The sequence below is a fragment of the Penicillium manginii genome (genome assembly GCF_028828005.1).
Source record: "Penicillium manginii strain IBT 31320 chromosome Unknown utg000001l:1.0-3466041.0:1.0-3467806.0, whole genome shotgun sequence".
Lineage (NCBI taxonomy): Eukaryota > Fungi > Ascomycota > Eurotiomycetes > Eurotiales > Aspergillaceae > Penicillium > Penicillium manginii.
In genome coordinates this window covers 119,306-139,958 of record NW_026643102.1, presented here as the reverse complement: position 1 = coordinate 139,958, position 20,653 = coordinate 119,306, and the positions used below count along the sequence as shown (strand labels likewise).

The 20,653-nt window shown below is 46.7% G+C and overlaps 11 protein-coding genes across 11 annotated transcripts; 6 read left to right on the top strand and 5 right to left on the bottom strand.

The window, feature by feature from the left end:
• Positions 1-385: 385 nt before the first annotated feature.
• N7533_000045 (flavin-containing monooxygenase) lies at positions 386-2,233 on the bottom strand (the record flags this gene model as incomplete). Its single annotated transcript, XM_057096695.1, has 2 exons — positions 386-839; positions 894-2,233. 2 exons carry the CDS (start codon positions 2,231-2,233, stop codon positions 386-388), a joined length of 1,794 nt encoding a protein of 597 aa, XP_056965188.1.
• An 805-nt stretch (positions 2,234-3,038) lies between these two features.
• N7533_000044 (acyl--CoA ligase) lies at positions 3,039-4,652 on the bottom strand (the record flags this gene model as incomplete). Its single annotated transcript, XM_057096694.1, has 2 exons — positions 3,039-3,955; positions 4,007-4,652. The coding sequence occupies 2 exons, from the start codon at positions 4,650-4,652 to the stop codon at positions 3,039-3,041; spliced, it is 1,563 nt and encodes a 520-aa protein (XP_056965187.1).
• Positions 4,653-5,001: 349 nt separating this feature from the next.
• N7533_000043 (SDR family NAD(P)-dependent oxidoreductase) lies at positions 5,002-5,901 on the top strand (the record flags this gene model as incomplete). Its single annotated transcript, XM_057096693.1, has 3 exons — positions 5,002-5,068; positions 5,136-5,487; positions 5,538-5,901. The coding sequence occupies 3 exons, from the start codon at positions 5,002-5,004 to the stop codon at positions 5,899-5,901; spliced, it is 783 nt and encodes a 260-aa protein (XP_056965186.1).
• A 493-nt stretch (positions 5,902-6,394) lies between these two features.
• N7533_000042 (cytochrome P450) lies at positions 6,395-8,020 on the top strand (the record flags this gene model as incomplete). Its single annotated transcript, XM_057096692.1, has 1 exon — positions 6,395-8,020. One exon carries the CDS (start codon positions 6,395-6,397, stop codon positions 8,018-8,020), a length of 1,626 nt encoding a protein of 541 aa, XP_056965185.1.
• Positions 8,021-8,315: 295 nt separating this feature from the next.
• Positions 8,316-8,534, bottom strand: N7533_000041 (uncharacterized protein; the record flags this gene model as incomplete). The annotated part of the gene is made up of 1 exon (XM_057096691.1): positions 8,316-8,534. The coding sequence occupies one exon, from the start codon at positions 8,532-8,534 to the stop codon at positions 8,316-8,318; it is 219 nt and encodes a 72-aa protein (XP_056965184.1).
• A 1,325-nt stretch (positions 8,535-9,859) lies between these two features.
• On the top strand, positions 9,860-11,106 carry N7533_000040 (SDR family oxidoreductase; the record flags this gene model as incomplete). Its single annotated transcript, XM_057096690.1, has 2 exons — positions 9,860-10,279; positions 10,336-11,106. 2 exons carry the CDS (start codon positions 9,860-9,862, stop codon positions 11,104-11,106), a joined length of 1,191 nt encoding a protein of 396 aa, XP_056965183.1.
• Positions 11,107-11,334: 228 nt separating this feature from the next.
• On the bottom strand, positions 11,335-12,732 carry N7533_000039 (uncharacterized protein; the record flags this gene model as incomplete). Its single annotated transcript, XM_057096689.1, has 1 exon — positions 11,335-12,732. One exon carries the CDS (start codon positions 12,730-12,732, stop codon positions 11,335-11,337), a length of 1,398 nt encoding a protein of 465 aa, XP_056965182.1.
• A 225-nt stretch (positions 12,733-12,957) lies between these two features.
• On the top strand, positions 12,958-13,956 carry N7533_000038 (alpha/beta hydrolase; the record flags this gene model as incomplete). Its single annotated transcript, XM_057096688.1, has 2 exons — positions 12,958-12,990; positions 13,042-13,956. 2 exons carry the CDS (start codon positions 12,958-12,960, stop codon positions 13,954-13,956), a joined length of 948 nt encoding a protein of 315 aa, XP_056965181.1.
• A 458-nt stretch (positions 13,957-14,414) lies between these two features.
• On the top strand, positions 14,415-16,320 carry N7533_000037 (acyclic terpene utilization AtuA family protein; the record flags this gene model as incomplete). Its single annotated transcript, XM_057096687.1, has 2 exons — positions 14,415-14,805; positions 14,939-16,320. The coding sequence occupies 2 exons, from the start codon at positions 14,415-14,417 to the stop codon at positions 16,318-16,320; spliced, it is 1,773 nt and encodes a 590-aa protein (XP_056965180.1).
• Positions 16,321-17,003: 683 nt separating this feature from the next.
• N7533_000036 (uncharacterized protein) lies at positions 17,004-18,305 on the top strand (the record flags this gene model as incomplete). The annotated part of the gene is made up of 4 exons (XM_057096686.1): positions 17,004-17,099; positions 17,180-17,475; positions 17,535-17,852; positions 17,906-18,305. 4 exons carry the CDS (start codon positions 17,004-17,006, stop codon positions 18,303-18,305), a joined length of 1,110 nt encoding a protein of 369 aa, XP_056965179.1.
• A 1,329-nt stretch (positions 18,306-19,634) lies between these two features.
• N7533_000035 (NAD(P)-binding protein) lies at positions 19,635-20,622 on the bottom strand (the record flags this gene model as incomplete). Its single annotated transcript, XM_057096685.1, has 3 exons — positions 19,635-20,216; positions 20,283-20,455; positions 20,565-20,622. 3 exons carry the CDS (start codon positions 20,620-20,622, stop codon positions 19,635-19,637), a joined length of 813 nt encoding a protein of 270 aa, XP_056965178.1.
• Between the last annotated feature and the right edge of the window lie 31 nt (positions 20,623-20,653).

Below are 20,653 nucleotides of genomic sequence, written 5' to 3'. Positions count from 1 at the left end.
TGGTGTGAATCAAATGTGGCGCTCATGACTCAGAAGGCGTACTATATGATACTTGTATGATCTTATTCCCTTTTACCAAATGTCACTTAGCATTCTTTCCCGCCAGTGTTTACCGAATGAGGAAAAATATGAGCGAGCTCGGTGCTTTCAAAGCGAGCTACACATTTTATATCGATATTCTCAAGTTTAAATATCAGATTATGATAAATGTAATGGAGGCCTGGCTGTGATGAAACAAGCATATTGAATATACGATACTAAGTGTAAAGAAGAGAGAAACTATTGAGGTGAGGCCTCTCGGATAAGGCGAAGAGCCGGAAACCGCACTAGTCTGAAAGAGGAAAAAGTGTCTAGTTTCGATCGTTACAAAAAACGGCTTCAGGTCTTAGTCCACTGTCCACTCCTTATCGTCAGCACGAATATAAGTGGACAGACCGTGCACATCCCCACTTGCTGTCGCTTTAACGTCTCCATTACCCAAGAATGCGAATCGATTGCCAAAGCGATACTTGATATCGTAATCTTCAAATCGAGGATCCCGGATGGTCTTCAAGAAATGAATTGTGGACCCAGGCCAGAGATAGATCCGATTCTTGATCTTGCCGTCTTTGAACCAAGAGCGGCATTCCTCTTGCCAAACAGTGTTTTTGTGGAACTCATCAAAATGAGAATAGATGTCATCTAGGGCTTCTTGCTTCACTGCCATAGATTTGATCGTCTCATGCTGCATCTTCTTCATACATTTAACACTATACTCAACTGAAGTCTCAATTGACGGTAGCAGGGTTCCGTTCGACCATGTCGCTCCTGGTCCAGCGATGGTATAATAATTTGGGAATCTGTCAGAATGGATAAGTAGATGCATAATATAGCACTAGATGGTTTTTGCGTACCGTGGGGCAGATATTCCGAAATAAAGATTGATGGAGTGACCCCAATCTTCTTGAATTGAGTTGCCTTCGCTGTTGACTACCTTGAACGCGGGCTTGAAGGCTACATGGAATCCAGTCGCGCAGACCAGGATATCCATATTGTGTTCAACGCCGTCCTGTGTGACTATACCCTTTTTGGTAACCTTATTGATGCCACCAAATACCGGTCGCACATTTGGTTGAACGAGGGCTTCGAGGAAGCCATCCCCTGGGGATATTCGGCGACACCCTGGAGCCCATTTAGGAATAATGAACTTCTTCAGTTCTTCATGCCCGGGTCCCATTCGGCGGTGCATTTCATTGGTGAATATCTCTCGCATTTGTTTCGAAATTTCAGAGCCCTGTTTATACATTCCAAATAGTCCATTGATCTCGGCTTCGATTCTCTTTCTGAATAGAAGATGATATTCAGGGTCGTCGCGGAATTTTTGCTTCTCCGCCTCGGTGAATTCATACTGTCGGTGCCCAGGATTCTCCTCACTGTTCTTGTTCACACTATTGAGTACTCCACCACCAAATGGAGGGCTAATCCATGTAGGGCTGCGCATGTAAACCTGTACTTCCTTGCATGTTTGTTGGAGTTGAGGCACGATTTGGACGCTAGTTGAACCTGTTCCGATGACGCCGACAGTTTTTTTTTGAAAGTCAACCTCATGATTCCATTTTGCAGAATGCATTATAGGTCCTTCAAAGTCGTGAAGACCCTCAATGTCTGGCCATTTCCAAGTATTTAAGATTCCGGTACCATTCACCACGCAGTGGGCCCAGTCTTGCCAGTATTCGCCTGACTGGGTATCTTGTAACTTGATATTCCATACACCTTGATTATCATCCCATCTGCACTCCACTACCCGCATATTGAGCTTCATGTACTTGCAGCAGTCATGGCGCTGTGCAAAGCCTTCAAAATACTCCTGGATCTCAGGCCCGTATGAGAAAAAGTGACTCCAGTTTGGATTGGGATCGAACGTGAAGGAGTAATTATGAGACGGAATGTCGCAGGCCACGCCCGGGTAGGTATTCTCATACCAAGTTCCACCATAATGAGGATTCTTTTCAAATAAAGTCAAGTCGAACGAGCCCTTCTCCAGGTTCTTATTCATTTTGTATGCCAGGCACAGGCCGGTCGCACCGGCGCCCACGCATGCCACTCTTAGCTTCTGTGCTTTCGAGTGGTACTGATCCAGCACACGATAATGGCAATCTGGCGTTGGCTCTGGGTAGGCATAGTGCTGGCTGGTTCCGTTGACTGCGTTTGGGGGAGGAATGCCCTCCGAAGTTTCAATAGGTGCGTCGCCCATTGTCGCTCGTCTAAATCAAGCAATCTAGCTTCGTGGATAAGAGAGAAAAACTAGGTACGATCGGTGCAAAATGAAAATCTGCGCGATGTTGAGGTAGTATATCTTAGTTCTGTGTGAGGTCAAAGTTTAATGGTGTCGTCGGCCATCAACCAGCAACATTCTGATGGGCGCTGCTCGGGATGATGTTTCCCCATTCTCTCACACCATGTTGCACGATCGACATTGAGAGTGATAAGAATGCTGCATGTATGTCGGAGGACGTTCTGCTATCTCTTCCGCTCAATGACGTACTTCGTGGAAGAAGGCTGTCCATGGGTAATCATTTCCGGGATAAATCCCCACTTCACTTCCGAGGAGGAAGCCCTGCACGAAGGCGAAGGAACTTTGGAAGTCATGCCTCATTTTTTTCATCCAATAGCCGGAGTCTTATGCTGTGATCGGGGCTACTATTGGGTGTGCGCGATGAAGCGAAGAACAATCTGGCCTAGCCCCCGCCCAGCAGCACATGCGCAGATGTGATTCCCCCCCCCCCACGCACCAAGAAGTTAGACGCCATAGAAAATAGGCCAAGGCAAATGATGCGATTAGCTTATTGACAGCTCACATATGACTAATAGATTAACCAAACTTTTGTTCTGAATATGAAGAAGGCGTTGGCATTGTAACTGTCATGAGAACATATCAAACACAAAAATAGAGACATCCCCGTCTAGATAGGAGAATAAGAATTCGCAATTCTTCTAGATGACAAACAATGAATTGAAAAGAATAATTGAGCACTGAGGTATGAAACTTTCTAGCAATTCTATAGCTTCGCCTGCAGCCTCTGAGGTGCCACATCCCGCTTGGCCCAGTCTTTAAGCGTCTTCCTCTGGATCTTCCCACTAGCTAAACGAGGAATCTCGTCCACAAATATGATACCACCAGCCAGTTGCTTGTGTTTTGCAACTCGAGCTTTCATATATGCATGAATCTTGCCTTCGGATATTTTCGAACCTCTATCCTCCTTCAATTGCACATAGGCACGAGGTCGTTCTTCCCCGCCCACGATCGCGGCCACAACACCTGCGTCCTCAATGTCATCATGCTCGAGAAGAACAGCTTCCAATTCGGCTGGTGCGACTTGAAGTGCATTGACCTTAATAAGCTCTTTCTTGCGATCGATAACCCAAAATGCATTGTCGCGAACAATAACAATGTCGCCTGTTTTCAGCCATCCCTCTGAATCAAGGCTCTCGTGCGTAGCTTGTGCGTTCCTCCAGTACCCAAGACAGATGTTGGGTCCTCGCACATACATTTCCCCTGACTCACCGGCCTGAACAGAGCCCCCGTCTTCGTCCACAAGGGTGGCTTCACAGTTTGGATCCAGCAATCCGACGCACCCAGAATCGTCGCTTCTGCCACCAGGTACATGGATCGCGCCGCATGTTACTTCAGTCATCCCCCAGCCTTGAACCACGTTCAGGTTGAATTTTCTCTGAATGGTATTCTGCAGCTCACGCGACAGGGGTGCGGCTCCGCAAAGTATGTTCTTTAGGCTGCTCAGATCGAACTTCGCTGTTTCTGGTCTCTTGTCAAGCATGATTAAGATGGGAGGGGCGACTTGAAGATGGGTGATCCGGTATTGTTGAATGACATCTAAGAAATCTTCGAAAGCAAACTTCTGCATGATATAAATTGAAAATCCGAGCTTCGGAGCCATGAGGCAAGCATATAGTTGGCCTAGAATTCTTTAGCTCTAATTTTTAGCTATGGGCCAAGATTTCATATTACCATAAGCATGATACAGTGGCAGAAAGCCAACCCATCTTTCTTCTGGTCGCGAAGAGGGAACTGTAGCATAAGATGTCTCCTGGTCACGAATGAAGATAGTCTGTTCTAGATTGGCAATTAGGTTGTAATGCGATATACAAACGCCTTTCGGCAGCCCCGTTGTGCCTGAGGAGTAGTTGATGGTAGCTACGGTCGAGTTGGCGCAATCAACCAAATCGTCCCATTTCCAATTCGTCGCTTCCTCCTCAGATGCTATCATCGTGCACCAGTCATAAACACCGTTGACCGGCGAGCAAGGCTTATCGGAGAATTGAAAAATATGGCTTTTCGGTACGTTGGCTCGCGACCCAGCTTCCGTAGCAGCATTGACTAAACTTGGATGGACCAGAACGACCTTCGCACCCGTGTCCTTCATTTGGTGGGTAATCTCAGAAACTGTATAGCTGGGATTGACGCCGCTGAAGATGCGACCAGATCCTACAATACCCTGATATGCCACGGGGACAAACAAGTGGTTGGGTGTTAAGATCAGAACCACCTCTCCCTTTCCGACTCCCAGCTTATCGAGTCCAAGGCCCAGTCGACGCACCCATGATAGCATCTGCCGAGGGAGAGTGAATTTGCGGGGCTCTGCGAATCGATCCATATCGGCTTATCCGAAACCGTTTGATTTGGTGGATATAGGTAAGATAGAATATTCCTATTGGGAATCGGGAGAGAGGGAAAGACCGATTTGTATAACATCTTGTCAGTTGTTGTAGATTGATTATTCATAGAATTGATGGAAACAATTTTGGGTGAACTCAAGAATCAACCTTTTGAGGCCCCAAGCTCATTAGCTGCCGAGGGACCGTGGCAAAGGAGCGGAAATCAATACCCTAGTCAGCATGGACAAAACGATCAAATGTGAGTGTCCCTTTGGCCACAAAAAGCTTCAAGATAACTGAACCTTTACAAACGAGCGCACAATCACGCGAAAAATCAAATTCTCGAGAATGTCTGACTTAACAGGGTTCGGAAATTATTTCAATCTCAATGGCAAAGTCGCTTTGGTGACAGGAGGTGAGCAAGACCTTCCCCGCATTCCATACCCCATTTCCAAAAGAAGCTGACCTCCCGGCTCTTCCAGGATCCCGTGGGCTGGGATTGCATACTGCGACAGCCTTTCTGAAAGCCGGCGCAAAGACAGTGATCATAACCGCTAGGAAATACGAAGGCCCGCAGGGGATAGGACAAGCTGTTCAAAAGTTGAATCAGTTACCTAAGATCAGAGGGAGAGCCATCGGCATAGCTGCAAATGTCGCGCAAATCGAAGGAATCGAGAAGCTCGTCAGCGAAATCCAGAAATTGGAGGGAAGACTTGATATTCTCGTCGCCAATGCTGGAGCGACGTGGGGAGGACCGTTCGAGACAACACCGGACTGGAGAACACAGAAGGTGTTGGATTTGAATGTGCGAGGAACATTCAATCTGGCAAGGCTGTGAGTCAGAGTCACTCTGTGTAATACGACCTCGACTAATAGTCCTACAGATTTACCCCACTGCTCGAATCGTCCGGTACTATAACCTGCCCGTCCCGGATTATTGTAGTGAGCTCCATCGCCGGGACCCATGTGCCTCACGTCGGCGAGCATGGAACAATTGTATATGCCATATCAAAAGCAGCAACCCACCATCTCACGAAGAACCTGGCTGTGGAGCTCGGTCCAAAGAACATCCTCACAAATAGCATTTCCCCTGGATTCTTCCCGTCCAAGCTGGCCAACGGCCTGATTGAGATCCTGGGCGGAGAAGAGGAGCTGAAAAGAGCCAACCCGTGCCGTCGTTTGGGTCAGCCTGATGATATTGGGGCAGTGATGGTATTTCTAGCTGGCCCAGGTGCTAACTATATGTGAGCTACATGCTATTTCTACAAACTTCTCTTGAAGAATACTGACGAGCATATCTGCTAGAAACGGGGTTGATATACCCATTGATGGTGGAAATCGTCTCGTACAAGGTACACTATCTAGATTGTAAATTGTGGCAAACCTGAGGGAATATGACTGTATACGGCGGTGTTCTAGCATCAATCCTGCTCGAATTTGAGATAATGCAAGATCATATTCATACATTTCCTGGGGTGGCGGGTTCTAGATTTTATGTGAAGCAGAACAATTTCTACATACTCCTTGGCTATCGTTTTCCGAGGTGGCCAATCAATCTTACCCTTTTCCAATATGATGAAACTTTATGAAGGGCAGGGTAATTGTAGGCGCACTTAAACGAGTACACATCATACACAATGTTATATTCCCAATCATCTATCTGATTCTAGCATATATAGTTTGTGAAGCTCCAAGTAGTTCAACTTGGTGACGAATTTCTGTTCTGTCAAGCTTTGTGAAAATGTTGCATTCCAATCACGAGATTGCCTTGAGCCAGCCTTTGCAGCTCCTAGCAGTTGGCGGTGTTAGTATACTTGCTGTCAATCTCGTGGTCACTGTGATCTATAGACTTTGGTTTCACCCTTTGGCCAAGTTTCCTGGCCCCAAACTCAACGCAGTCTCTTCGTTCCCATCAGTCTCTTCACTATTAAGTGGAAGATTAGCCCTCGATAACAAGCTCATTCACAACAAATATGGCTCTGTCGTTCGAGTGTCACCAAATGAGCTCTCCTTCAACTCCGTCGACGCCTGGGAGGACATTTACGGCTTCAAAACTGGAGGACGCCAGAATATGCACAAAGATCCTATTCACGTGGGATCAGTAGACCCGCTACCAGGTGCATCTACTCTGACCATGGCCGATGACAACAATCATTCTCGGCAGAGACGAGCTCTCTCTCACTCATTTTCTGAGAGGGCGCTTCGGGAACAAGAATACATTATTCAACATTACATTGACAAGCTCATAGAGAGCTGCAAGCGCATGGCTGGCACGGGCGAGAAACTCAACCTTGTCAACTGGCTCAACTTCACGACGTTCGATATCATTGGTGACTTGGCCTTTGGTGAGCCCTTTGGCTGTCTGGACATTGGAGCGTTTCACTCTTGGGTGGCCCTGATATACGACACGGTGAAGGTTGGCGCTTTCGAGCAAGCTACTCGAAGGCTAGCTGAAGCAGGATCATGGTGGCAACTCACTCTGTTGAACATGATACCAGACAAATGGCGCCAGAGAAGACGCAATCATCTAGTATACAGTCGCGAGAAGGTTATGCAACGTCTCACGAACGAGAAGACGGAGCACAAGGACTTCATCTACTACATCCTCAACCAGAAGGAGAAGTACAATCTACACGAAAACGAGATCGTCCTCAATGGTGCGCTATTTATCGTTGCCGGCAGCGAGACAACAGCAAACCTGCTGTCTGGGCTTTTCGCGCGGTTGATCTGGAACCCAGACAAATATAGGAAGCTTTGCGAGGAGATCCGATCCAACTTTGCAAGCGAAGACGAGATCAATTACGAGAAAACAGGTCAGCTCACATACCTCAATGCGTGTCTTGAGGAAGGTCTCCGCATCCACCCTCCAGTGCCTACCGGCCTTTTACGAACGGTACCTAAGGCAGGCGACACAATCGATGGGCACTGGGTTCCCGGAGGCGTTTCAGTCTCTGTGAGTAGCTGGGCAGCCTCACATAATCCAGTGAACTTCAGAGACTGCGATAGCTTCATCCCGGAGCGATGGCTCGATGACGCCTATGCCTCCGACCACAAAAGGGCCATGCAGCCATTCTCTCTTGGACCTCGTGGGTGTATTGGGAAGAATTTATCGTACATGGAGATGAGGCTTATTGTGTCACGTCTTCTGTGGCATTTCGATATCGTGAGCACAGATGGTGCGTGGCAATGGAACCCGGCTGGTGAAATGAAGCATATGAAAGCCTATACCACATGGCAGAAGCCAGAGCTCTCAATCAAATTTGTCGCAGTGAGAGGTAGAAAGGATGCAAAACGAATTGTCTCTCGCGCGTACACTGCACAGACGCAAGGAGAGAGGGCAAATGTTGATGGCACACATATGGCATGATTCTGTTCAGAGATATCAGTAAAATGCAGATAAGAAGGGTCAGTTGGTCTTCTTGCGTCCCACTTCGTAAGTTGTGAATCGTCTCGACAGAGTCTTGTCGTCTACACATATTTTGTTGTTCATGGCGATTCTATAGGCTTCCAATTGGTGAATGTTCATCCATAAATCGCACTACATAGTCATTTATCTATACAGTGACTTATATCATGGTCAGTCACTTGCACGCGACCTTCCAACACAAGATATTTCCCGATTGAATTGCTTTGTCTATCTTCTCCCGCTGTTCTTACCCGTGTCAAGTGCTTTTAACACGTTCATCTTTTTTCTGAACCTTGGCAATGATGAAATCCAAGGCCCCAGGGGTTTCAAGCCATGCGATGTAAGTGTATTGAAAGCACGTCTTGCGTTCCTCATCATATGGTAATGATGCAAAAGATTTCAAGTGTTTCTCGTTCGCATAAATCTCCGGTGTCAGAAAGACAAGCCAAACCTCCGGGCTAATCTTGTTGGCCATGTCAGACAACTTGTCAATCTGGTGGTCCAACTATTTTTCTTGCCAAATATTATCTCATGATGCTGTTGAATAATTGGACTCTGCGAAATGAACTCATTGATGATGTCGAGTATTTCCTGGGGTACCTTCGGATCAAAACTTGCTGTTGACTGCTCGAGGGTGATAATATCCATCACTAGTTTGACGTCTAAGAGAGCCAAAAAAACGAGAAGAGAAGGAGAGGGAGGGTCTTCAACGCCCTCGAACATCTCAACGGGCTCAAATGGGTGATGACTGAAAAGCCATACGCGTAGTATTTGATCCAGTTACCGCTGAAATCTCCATTCCAAACAGAAGCTCGATTCAACCACCATGACATAAATTCGTAGCATTCTCGGTCCTTGCCCAATCAACAAAAAACACAACTTTGGAAGCATGAAACTCAAGATATCATTGGCAAAATGGATATGAAGTGGACATGTTGCCCAATTGGAGCTCGGGGACAGCAATAGTCCGAATGCTGAGTGGATATAATTCAGGCTGGCCAATCAGGGGCTATAGTATTGCCAAGCGGGTTTTGGGTTCTGGAGTCAACGACAGTATATTTTTCCATTTTGTTCCGCAATTATACCTACATATCAATTGATCTGAAATGTCCTGTGGAGGATACGGAATTCATTTTAGGTTTTTCAAAGCGCATACCTGACCTAGCTCCAACTTCGTACATTGGTGGCTCTTGAGTATGATCTACCCTGTAAACAAAGCATATGGATACTTTTATGTTAGTTAGTTGCCAGCTTGGAATTGTAGATCCGAGTATTTGTGCTCTTCAGCCTTTGCAGAAAATCCGTAAATATCTTTATCAACGACCTAGGTATATCTCAGACTAACAGGGCAGTTTTGCACGGGGTTGCATAGGCTTTGTCAGCTATACACACATCTGCTGTAGCCCCACATATGCACACTCCAGGCCTCTACGATCCACTATAGTGCTGGAACAGAATAGAGTACTGCGTCCACAGGTGCAGCGTGGCGTGGGTGAATAAACGGCAGTTTAACCAACCAGACCATGGAAATTATATGGAAGCCCAGAGTAAATGGCAAGGCCACTCATGTTGGACATTCAAAAGAACCGTCTGAGGAAAGAAACTTCGGATTTCCCATGTCAGAGGACTTCAATGTTGATCCTTCGGCTATCGATAACCGCCTTCCCAGATACGCCCACTTAAAGTAGAGAACAATTCAGAACCCCTTCTGACGATAAAACCACGCAAGGAAGCACTTACGCATTATTTTCTATAAAGATAGAAACTTTGAGCCTGAGCTTGGTCACTTATCGTCCTATCATGGGTAGCATTTCAACCGAAAAAAACGCACTAGTTTTCGGTGCTTCAGGCATCACTGGCTGGGCAATCGTCAATGCCATTCTCAATGGTTATCCAAGCCCAGAATCTTTTAGCCGTGTCAGCGCCCTCACCAACCGCCCTCTCCCTCCCGATGTGGCGCAATGGCCACAGTCTGGGAAATTGAATGTCGTATCTGGAGTCGACTTATTACAAGGAACCCAAGCTGATCTAGAAAGAAACCTGAAAGAACGTGTGGCAGAGGTCGAAAAAACGACCCATGTTTATTTCTTTGCGTACGTGATGGACACGGATCCTGAGAAGGAGGTCCAAATAAATGTCGATCTCCTTCGGCGGGCTGTGACTGCAGTGGAGAAATTGAGTACACACCTGGAATTCGTTGTTCTGCCTACTGGAACAAAGGTATTGATTTATTCCTGGTCTGATGTGAGAAAAGTGCTAACGGGTCCATCATGAAGGCATATGGCGTACACCTTCTTCAGAACTTCCCATGGTCCGAGAACCTACCACTGCAAGAGTCGCATCCTCGTATCCCTGAGCCATATGCCTCCCAGATGTTCTATTACAATCAACTCGATCTCCTAAAATCACTATCACAAGGAAAGAATTGGACATTCTGCGACATTATCCCAGACGTCATTGTCGGATTTGTCCCTAACAACAACGTCTACTGTCTCGCCCAGTGGCTAGCGTTGTATCTCAGTCTATGCCGCGAGATTCATGGAGCGGGCGCTGAAGTCGTGTTTCCAGGAACGAACAAAAGCTGGACCATACAAAGTAATGACAGCAGCCAAGACATCATCGCTCGATTTGCAATCTATGCAAGCTTGAACCCAGCAGTCGGTCGCGCACAAAGCTTCAACGCGGCTGATTCTGCCCAGTCTTCAAGCTGGTCTACCAAGTGGCCCATTATCTGTGACTATTTCGGGTTGAAAGGCGCGGCCCCAACTAACGGGCCCGGGCCTGACCCACCAACATTCTTACGCGAAAACCAGGAAAAATGGTTCGAATTGGAGAAAAGGTATTCTTTACAGACTGGTCGGGTGGGGGGAAATCAGAGGAGCTTTGAGGCATTTCCAGCATTTATCATGTCCATGTTTGATTTTGATCGACAGCTTGATCTGAGCCAAATGCATAAAGCTTGGGGTGAAGGGAAAGAGGAAGTTGGTACGAAGGAGGCATGGTACACTGCTTTCGATCGTTTCCGAAATTCTCGTATTATTCCTTGAACTTTGGGCGTTTTCAAAGCGTCGTAATAAGAGAATTCCAGCATTCTTATGCATACTCACAGATTCTAACATTTTCAGTGCTTCCATGTTGAAAGATCTCTACTGTCAGAAAAGAGCTGTTGATCTATTGTAACGAGGTGCAAATGTTTGGGATCTCCAAAACTCAATAGAAATTATTTAGGTATTCTATATATATCAATCTCTGGTCTGTGACTTGTCGAATTGCACTTAAAGTTTTGCTTTTGTAGACAGATCCAAATACTCCCACATGTAGTCGGCCGCCAAGTTATCCTCCAACTCAAACTCTCGCTTCAAACGCTCCGCAATCTCGTAATATCTTTCATGTCTCTTCTTCACATCCTTGGCCGTTTTCAACTGATCTCTCCCAACCTGATGACGATGAGCTGCGTCAGGCCCATCCGCCAAACGAACAAACCGAGCGTATGTCCACATTTCTGGCAACGGCGTATGTTGAGTCAAGCCCTGCCCACCATACATCTGCATACACTCATCAATGATCCGAGCCGCACCCTCAGGAACAAGAATCTTGCTCTGAGCAATAACATAGCGCCCGGCCTTGTTGCCATGCGTATCCATTGTATCGGCGGCATTGAGCACGACTAAGCGCAACGCATCGAGTTCCAAGCGCATGCTCGCAATGCGCTCGATGTTACTATCGAACTGGCCGATTAACTTTCCACGAGGCTTTTTTCGTTCGTCGGTCGCCCGAAGAAGAGCAAACTCGTATGCTCTCTCACACTGGCCGATCAGTCGCATACAATGATGAATTCGTCCCGGGCCCAGTCGTCCTTGAGCAATCTCGAATGCCCGACCTTCGCCCAGAATCACATTCGAGGCCGGAATGCGAACGTTATCATAGCGATATTCGCCGTGGCCTTCGGGGGCATGGTCGTACCCCATGATGGTGAGGTTTAAGTTCATGTGGAGACCAGGAGTGTCGCTAGGGACGAGTACCATTGAATGGCGTTTCCAAGGATCGGGGTTGTTGGGGTCGGTACACCCCATGAGAATATACAACTGCACCTCCGGATTCCACTTAGCGTTTCCGAACAATTTGCGACCGTTAATGACGTACTCGTCACTATCTCGCTGGATACGGATCGATATGTTGGTCGCATCAGACGAGGCTACCTCCGGCTCAGTCATGGAGTAAGCAGAGGAGAAATCGCCACTCATGAGCGGTTTCAGCCATGTCTCTTTCTGCTCCTCGTTGGCATATTTGGCGAGCAGCTCGATATTCCCCGTCTCTGGGGCATGGCAATTCATTGTCTGTGCGGCCCAGTATACCTTGCCCATAATTTCAGCGCAACACGAATACTCCAAGTTGGTCAAGCCCGGCGATTCTTTGAAATGATTCGGTAGGAAAAGGTTGAAGAGACCGCGTTCTTTGGCCTTTTGTCGTAGATCCTTCATCAGAGTAGGTGTCTTCCAGCGGTTCTTTGCCAACTGGGCCTTCATTATGGGCTCGGCTGGAATACATTCGGTCTCCACCCAATCATGCACAGCTTTGATCTTCTCAATGGCGACAGGTCGGAGCTTTCCCAGCACCCATGCTGGGTATTTGCTGAACGGTAACTCAGTGCTGTCGAATCTTGCTGCTGCCATTTTGAATCAAGCCTACGGAGTGGAAAAATTGCAAAATTTTTGACTTTCAAAGGTTTAAAGCCGAATCTCACTCCAATTAACTAGCCCCGGTTGTCGAAGCGGGGAAGTAGAAGAGCTCAAGGCCGAGGCTCGCATTCTTCGGATAACGAGTTCCTTCAACTATACATTCTGTCTATTTGAACCATAATCCAATGTAATTTCCATCAAGACGGACGCAATTTCAAAATGACTAACAAATTTGCCCCAGCATGGAACAAGGTATGCCAGTTGAATTTCCCCAGATCAGTCCCATTTACTGATAATTCGAAGTTTGTGGTGGAGTTCGGGGAGGCACCAATGCTGCATACACCCATCGACAACATGATACAGCGGTGGGAGGTCACTTTAAATAAATTGGTCTCAGTGTACGGAATTCCACCACCAGACCAGTCTATCCAAACAGAAGAGACAAATCTGGAGAATTGCTGGGCCAGGATATACACACCGCCCAATCCATCAGAATACGATCCCGTCGGCCTGTATTTCCATGGCGGGGGTTGGTCAATGGGAGGCGTCGACCAAGAAGACAGCACATGTCGTTTGATCAGCAAGCAATGTCAAATGAAAATAGTGAGCGTTGAATACCGCTTAGCGCCCCAATTCAAGTATCCTAAAGGGCTTGACGATTGTGTCGAAGGAACAATATGGACTCTGGAGCACTTCAATGTCAAAAGCGTAACGCTTATTGGAACATCATCGGGTGCAAACTCCGCATTTGGAGTTGCTTTACGGCTAATAGATCAAGGGATGGCGGACCATGTAAAGGGTGTCATTGCTTTGGCACCCTGCACAGTTCACCCAGATGCTGTACCAAGTGACATGAAGGCAAGATACACATCCTATGATGAGCATGCCTATGACACTGTTAACACGGCACCTGTCATGCGGGAGTTCTGGCATGCTTACGGTGTACCTCCATCAGATCCTTATGGATCAAGTCTACTTCACTCGAGGTTGGGACTATTGAACAAGGTATACATCGCGGAGTGCTGTCTGGATACTTTACGAGATGATGCAAGGCTTATGAAGGAAGTACTGGAAAAGGAAAATGTGCAACTGCGATACAGTTCTTACCCTGGCTATCCTCACTATTCTTGGTCTTATCCCTCTACGCATCTAGATGAGCATCGCAATGAGTTTAATAATAGCCTCATGGAGGCTGTGAAGTGGATGAATCGAGAATAGGGAAATTTTCAGCGCGCAGCATACAATACAATAACTTAAGCATTGAGGTAATATCATCTCAATGTAATTAAGATTCAAGATTCTTGTCGAAACTCTTCGTAATTCCAAGAGGGGATCTTTATGTGTCTCTGTATTCTTATGAAAGGTCATGGGAAAGCCTTGTGTTTGAGGTGCGGAGCCTTACGGATGTGCGCCGGCAATACATTTCCTATCTTGTTTCAATGGGCCCACGTAACTTTATTTTGGATAACCCATGGAAGTGAAAGTATAAATATCAATGAAAATGAATACATAACTGGAGAATCGCTTCTGAGGATACTTAAGGGGCTTAATATGCCACCTCGCAATTTCGACCCAAGGCCTCTGTCTCTCATATCACATCACAGATCATTTTGAAGAGACTAAAGATCGAAAACAGGACGAGTTCGACTATCGTTTCTACTCAATTAAACACCATAATGGCATCAGTCGATGGAGCCAATCCTCCAAAGAGACCTGTGCGTATTGCCGGCGCAAGTGGTGGCTTCACGGATCGCCAGCGCAGCATCCTATCCTTCGCCCGAGACAATGATGTCGACGTAATTATCGGTGATTGGATGAGTGAAATGACCATGCAATGGCATGGTGTAGCGAAAGCAGACGCAGCCCGAGCGGGACAAGATACGAATGCTATTGGAGCTTTTGATCCCTCATTCATGGGTACATTTTCGTCAGCCCTCTCTCATCTGCAGCAACGTCGGATCAAGGTTGCTGTCAATGCAGGTGCCAGTGAACCAGACAAACTCGCTGCTCTAGTTATTAAAGCAGTTGAAGAGCAGGGTCTTGATCTGAAAGTCGCATGGATACAAGGTGATGAGGTGATGGATGTTGTCCAAACACTATTGAAAGAGGGGGAGAAATTTGAAAACATCTGCTTTGGGGGGGAATCTCGAGGATTGGCCATTTGAGCCAATAGCTGCCCAATGCTATCTCGGCGGGGCAGGCATTGCAGAGTCCTTCCGAGCTGGTGCCGATATTGTCATTTGTGGTAGGGTATCTGACGCTGCGCCCGTAATTGGAGCCGCCATGTGGTGGCATGGCTGGGACCGCAATCATGACTTCGATGCGTTGGCCGGATCACTCATCGCTGGTCATCTGATTGAATGCTCGAGTTACGTCTGCGGTGGTTACTATAGCGGCTTTAAGGCTTTGTTTGATGGATGTGAGAATATCGGCTTTCCGATTGCCGCCATCAAGAAGGACGGCACCTTTGTTCTAGAAAAGGAACCGAATACCGGTGGAGAGATGTCAGTAGGAACTGCCACATCTCAACTTTTGTACGAGATCCAAGGGCCACGCTACTATGGCTCAGATGTCGTTGCCTTGCTTGAAGGTATTCAAATGCAGCAAATCGCCAAAGATCAAGTTCTCGTTACTGGTGTCAAGGGAAGCCCTCCACCGACAACCACTAAGGTCGGGATCACTGCCCGCGGAGGATATCAGGCAGAATTCCACTACTATATGTGCGGGCTGGATCTCAAAGAAAAGGCTGAGTGGACTGAGCGTCAAATTCGGTATAGTATGGGCAAGAATGTCGAGAAATTCTCCTGTCTCAAATTCAGTCTCAATGGATGGTGCCAAGAGGATCCAGAGAACCAGGATGTTGCAACAGTTGATTTCCGCATTTTTGTTCAGACGAAGGACAAGAATATTTTGGGGGCCGGTTCCATGGTCGGATTCCAGCGATGGTGCATGGAGAATTTCCTCCAGAGTGTACCGGGTGCAAGTATTGAGAATGACCTACGACAAACGAGTGGGAAAGAATATTTCGAATACTGGGCTGCATTACTTCCGCAGTCAAAAGTCTCCCACATTGTGAACCTCCCGTTCCTCCATGACAAAACAATTTCTATACCCTCGTCGGCAAGCTTGGAAAATTATGGCAAAACATACGAGACCAGGCAATGGAGCTACGATACCCGGAATCCAGTAGACTTGGCATCAGTTGGTCCTACTAAGAGAGGACCTCTGGGCTGGGTAGCACTTGGCCGATCAGGGGACAAAGCATCTGATGCAAATGTTGGATTCTTCGTGAGAAACAATGATGAGTGGTACTGGCTGCGGTCATTACTCACAGTCGCAAAAATGAAAGAATTGCTAGGGCCCGAGTACAACGGGAAGGACATCGACAGGTTTGAAATTCCAGCTCTTCGGGCTGTGCACTTCTTGCTTCATGATCACCTTGATCGGGGTTGGAGTGCTACAAGTACCTATGATGGGCTGGGAAAGAATGTTTGCGAGTACCTTAGAGCCAAGCACGTTGACATTCCAATTGCGTTTTTGGAGAGGGGAACAGTTTCCCATCAACGGAGATTTCAGGAGTAAGAAATCATATATATATGAATCAAATACTTTCCAGGCGTTACATCACTTGGGCAGTCACAATGTAACATTTGAGTTTATATTTTCCAATACATAGTTAAGAATTCATCTAGCCGAAGCACTCGGAAACCCCCTTCGCAATGACCTCAGGCGCAACACAGTGCGAAATAAACTCTCATGTCACACGGCATGTACAGACAACGCAATCTTAACGGTCAACTGGGGTGACTGAGCCTTCATAGACCTCAGACGTTGCTTAGATACTTATGTGGCATGTTGACTTCGTAATGACGCACCAAGCTGTGGCGGGGAGCCTAGGTCGCACCTGGGCAACATCACATATTCATGAGCAGCTGTTGCACACAGCGCAGAGTAAAGCAATGCTACCATAATCACTCATAAATTCAGTACCGTGACGCATACATACAGTTCAAATATCAGTTTTAGCCTCAAAATCAACATGGATATATTTGGAACTTTTTCGGTTTCTCAATGGAAACACTTATCCGGGTGACTAGATATTTTGCCGCCATCATGCAACGTTCATGAACGATCTACATGTACCACTGCGGGGTAGCTTGGTCATTTCAGCTGCTTCGTAATTAGTTTCACCTATTTTCAAATTTATATTTGCCTTGTCCAGTGCTATTTTATTGTTGGCACTCATATTTACTCAACCATTCTCCATGGCGGGCCACATCAGACAACATATTGACGTTGCGTCATTGGAGAGGTATATATCCCAGCATGTGGGGATCCAAACGCCCATCTCAGTTACTCAGGTGAACCACAGTACTACTAGTAGTAGCTATAACCTACGAAGCGATACGTTCGATGCTAACATGATCCTCTTTTGACCTAGTTTGGATTTGGCCAGTCAAATCCGACCTATTTAATAAAAGACAGAACTGGAAAGAAGGTCGTCATGCGTAAAAAGCCACCAGGCCAGTTGATGTCGAAAAGTGCTCATAAGATCGAGCGCGAGTACCGAGTTCTTCTGGCTTTGCAAGGAACGGATATTGCAGTGCCTCGAGTATACTGTTTATGCGAAGATTCAACAGTTCTTGGGACATCATTCTATGTTATGGAATTCTTGGACGGTCGGATATTTGAAGACCCCAGCTTTCCGGGTGTACCCCCGCAAGAGCGAAATGAAATGTATGCCGACATTCTCCAAAATATTGAGTGTATGAAACTAACAAAGTCTGCGATGGTAGGTGGTGCGAAGCGATCACCACGTTGGCAAAGCTCCATACGGTCAACATTGACGCAGTGGGCTTAGGTAGCTACGGGCGCCGGTCTGGCTTCTACAATCGGCAAATCAAAACCTGGAAAGAGACCGAACATGCTCAAAGCACCGTGGTAGATGTGGATACTAAGATCCCGGTTGGAAGAGTGCCAGGGGTAGGACAAATGATCGAATTCTTCTCGCAGGGACAAGGCCCCCAAGACCGTGCTTGTCTCATTCATGGCGACTACAAAATTGATAATCTCGTCTACCATAAGACTGAGCCAAGGGTCATTGGTATTCTAGAGTACGTTGATACAAACCTGAAATCGGTTGTGGTCTGCCTTGCTAATTGATCAGCTGGGAAATGAGTACTATCGGCCACCCACTCTCCGACATTGCCAATATTCTGCAGCCATGGACGATTCTAGCAATGTCATCTAGTGCAGCGCATCAGCTATTACTTCCATTCCAGATGACAGCTGGAATTGTGGGCTTGCCATCGATACCAGATTGCCTTGAGTGGTATGCTAACGTAGCCGGATGGGACCCACAGCCCGAGATGATCTGGGCAGATGCATTCTCGCTATTCCGAATGAGTGTTGTTCGTCAGGGTATCACTGCACGGCATGCCAGTAGACAGGCTAGTGGAAGTACAGCTGTTGAGATTGGTCGAGGCATGTCAGTTTGCGTCGCGTTGACTTTGAGACTGATAAGCAAGATGAGGGACATGCGAACCAACGGTCGTGCGCGATTGTGATTGTTGGTGATGAGGGTCTGAACTCAAAGGAAGTCAGGAAACGTCATCTCAAAAACCCTAGTGTGGGAGAGCACGAAACAGAAGAGAGGAAGAAAACGAAGAAGATGATGCTATTCCTAATTGGTCCCCAGAAGGGAAGGTCTACCTAAGCGCGGTGAGCGCTCACACCTCAGGCACCTACTTCATCAGCTGGGACAGTCTTTGAAGCTTATTCGAGGAAGCCTTTCAGGATTTTGCAATAGTAGAGATCCAGTACCTAAATTCAACATTAAACTCCTTTGTGATATTTGTACTTTAGAGTTTGAATAGAGAATCAGGATACAGAGGTTCAGCCATCTCTGCCGAGCTTTTATCTGGAATTGATCGGCAAAATATTCGAGCCGATCCAGGTATCTCGATGGATCTTCGAACGCACCAACCCAAAAGCTGATCACATCATTTTCCCATCCAGGTCATAATTGTCAGTATCGTAGTGGCGTATTCTACTGGTTAATGGCTCACGCTGTGCGTGGTAGTCTTGAAGCATGAAGATCAAAGGCGATTTCATGAATGAGTAAAAGCTAATATAAGAAGAAACCATGCCTAGTATCATGTGAGCCCATTCTCCAGGAGAGAAGTCGCCGTCAGCAGAGAAACGGGCTGCAAATAAAATTCCGACCCCCTTGACTAGGACTGCCTGGATTTGAATTCGTCTTTTCAAATTACTACATCAATGTCGAGAACCGGAAGTCGTCTTTTATACCCGATCCGCACACGATAAAGGTGAGGACCTTCTTGTTTGAGAAAATAATGCTTTTTTCTTGGTGTGATTCTGTGTGACAATGGGCTGAATACGATGGGTGCGCTGGTACCAGGGGCCTGAAGATCCTGGCCGGAAGTTTCCTATTCGTCAACGCGCAGATCACGGGGTCCTACTGTCCTGCGAACACTCAACGCGTCAGTTTTCATACACTTTGTCAACTGAGTTCATTTTCACCTTTTTCTACTATTTCTATGGTGCGTCAAGGAGCAAGCCTAGGATGGGCTTTAATTTCATCATAGAGAACTACGATTTATATCTTACCTCATATCTCACGTAGCGTTGATCGTTTTACGCACTTCGTTACTCTACTTGCAGCACAATCTTGCTCCACATTTAGCGTCAGTTAAATGAGCCTTTATGGCGATATTCTTGGTATCAAAAGAGCATATTCAGTTCAATATTGACACAAGATCACGATGTCAAATTTCACTAGAATATCAAGTTGTATTAAAGGACAAAATATTCACAGTAAGGACGTCCGCTGGTTATTCAAACTTGCTTTAATTGGCGCCAGATTCCGATCTATCTCAGCTTGGGAGACAAGTCCAGTTAATTTGGTGGGTGTTGGTGAGATATTCCATTCTGGGATTACTCGAGTCCCCATAGGCCGTGATTTCTAACACGGTTCCTCCCTTGTATTGACCATCTTCCACCAAAGACACTATAGCCTCACCTACTTGAGCTGCGGTAACAGTTTCCGCGCCGTCTAAATTGAACTGGTCCATTTTGTCAGGTTGATTAGTCCAAAGAGGAGTTTTCACCGCACTGGAAAGCATGTCAGTAGTGGCTATTAATCCAAAGTCACGTTTGGTAGTAGGGTAGATATCATACCAAGGACACATCGCGGTGATCTTAACTCCTTCAAGCTCTTCGCATGGGGCCATGGATCGGACAAATCCGGTCACAGCATGCTTTGATGCACAATAAAGCGGAACAGCATAATTCCCCGCTAGCCCCGCAATAGATCCAATTATGCATACAACTCCCTTTTTATTCCTGCTTAGGAGTGCTTGAATTGCGATACGGGTAAGCTTCATTGGGTGGTTCACGTTAATGGCAATGGAGTCATAAGTCTCATCCTCGGGGTCTTGCCAGAAGTTTGACCATTTCTGCGCATCATTTGTTAGCCGAATCGATTTTTCGATAGATTCTCTGCTTCAAAGTGGTCGGCATACCGGCTCAAAGACTCCAGCTCCAGCAATGTAGACGTCCGGTACGTCATTCCAGATCCTCACCGATATATCGATCGGACCTCTTAGGTCCTTCCACCTGCGCACGTCACAAGTCTCAAAATGTACATTTTTCTGTGATTCAACAAGTTGCCTGGCCTCCTCACCCAATTGTAAATCTGCAATAAGGATCTTTGCTTTTTTTGCGTGGGCCAGCCGAACGAATTCAAAACTGATACCTAAGATGTGTTGGTATTTGACCTGACGATTTGGATTTATTTTGCATACCAGATCCACCACCAGTGACCAAGACAATCTTGTTTGTCAAAGGGAAGTCTCCAGCCATCTCGTGCTTCTCTGGGCTTCAAAGACTGATT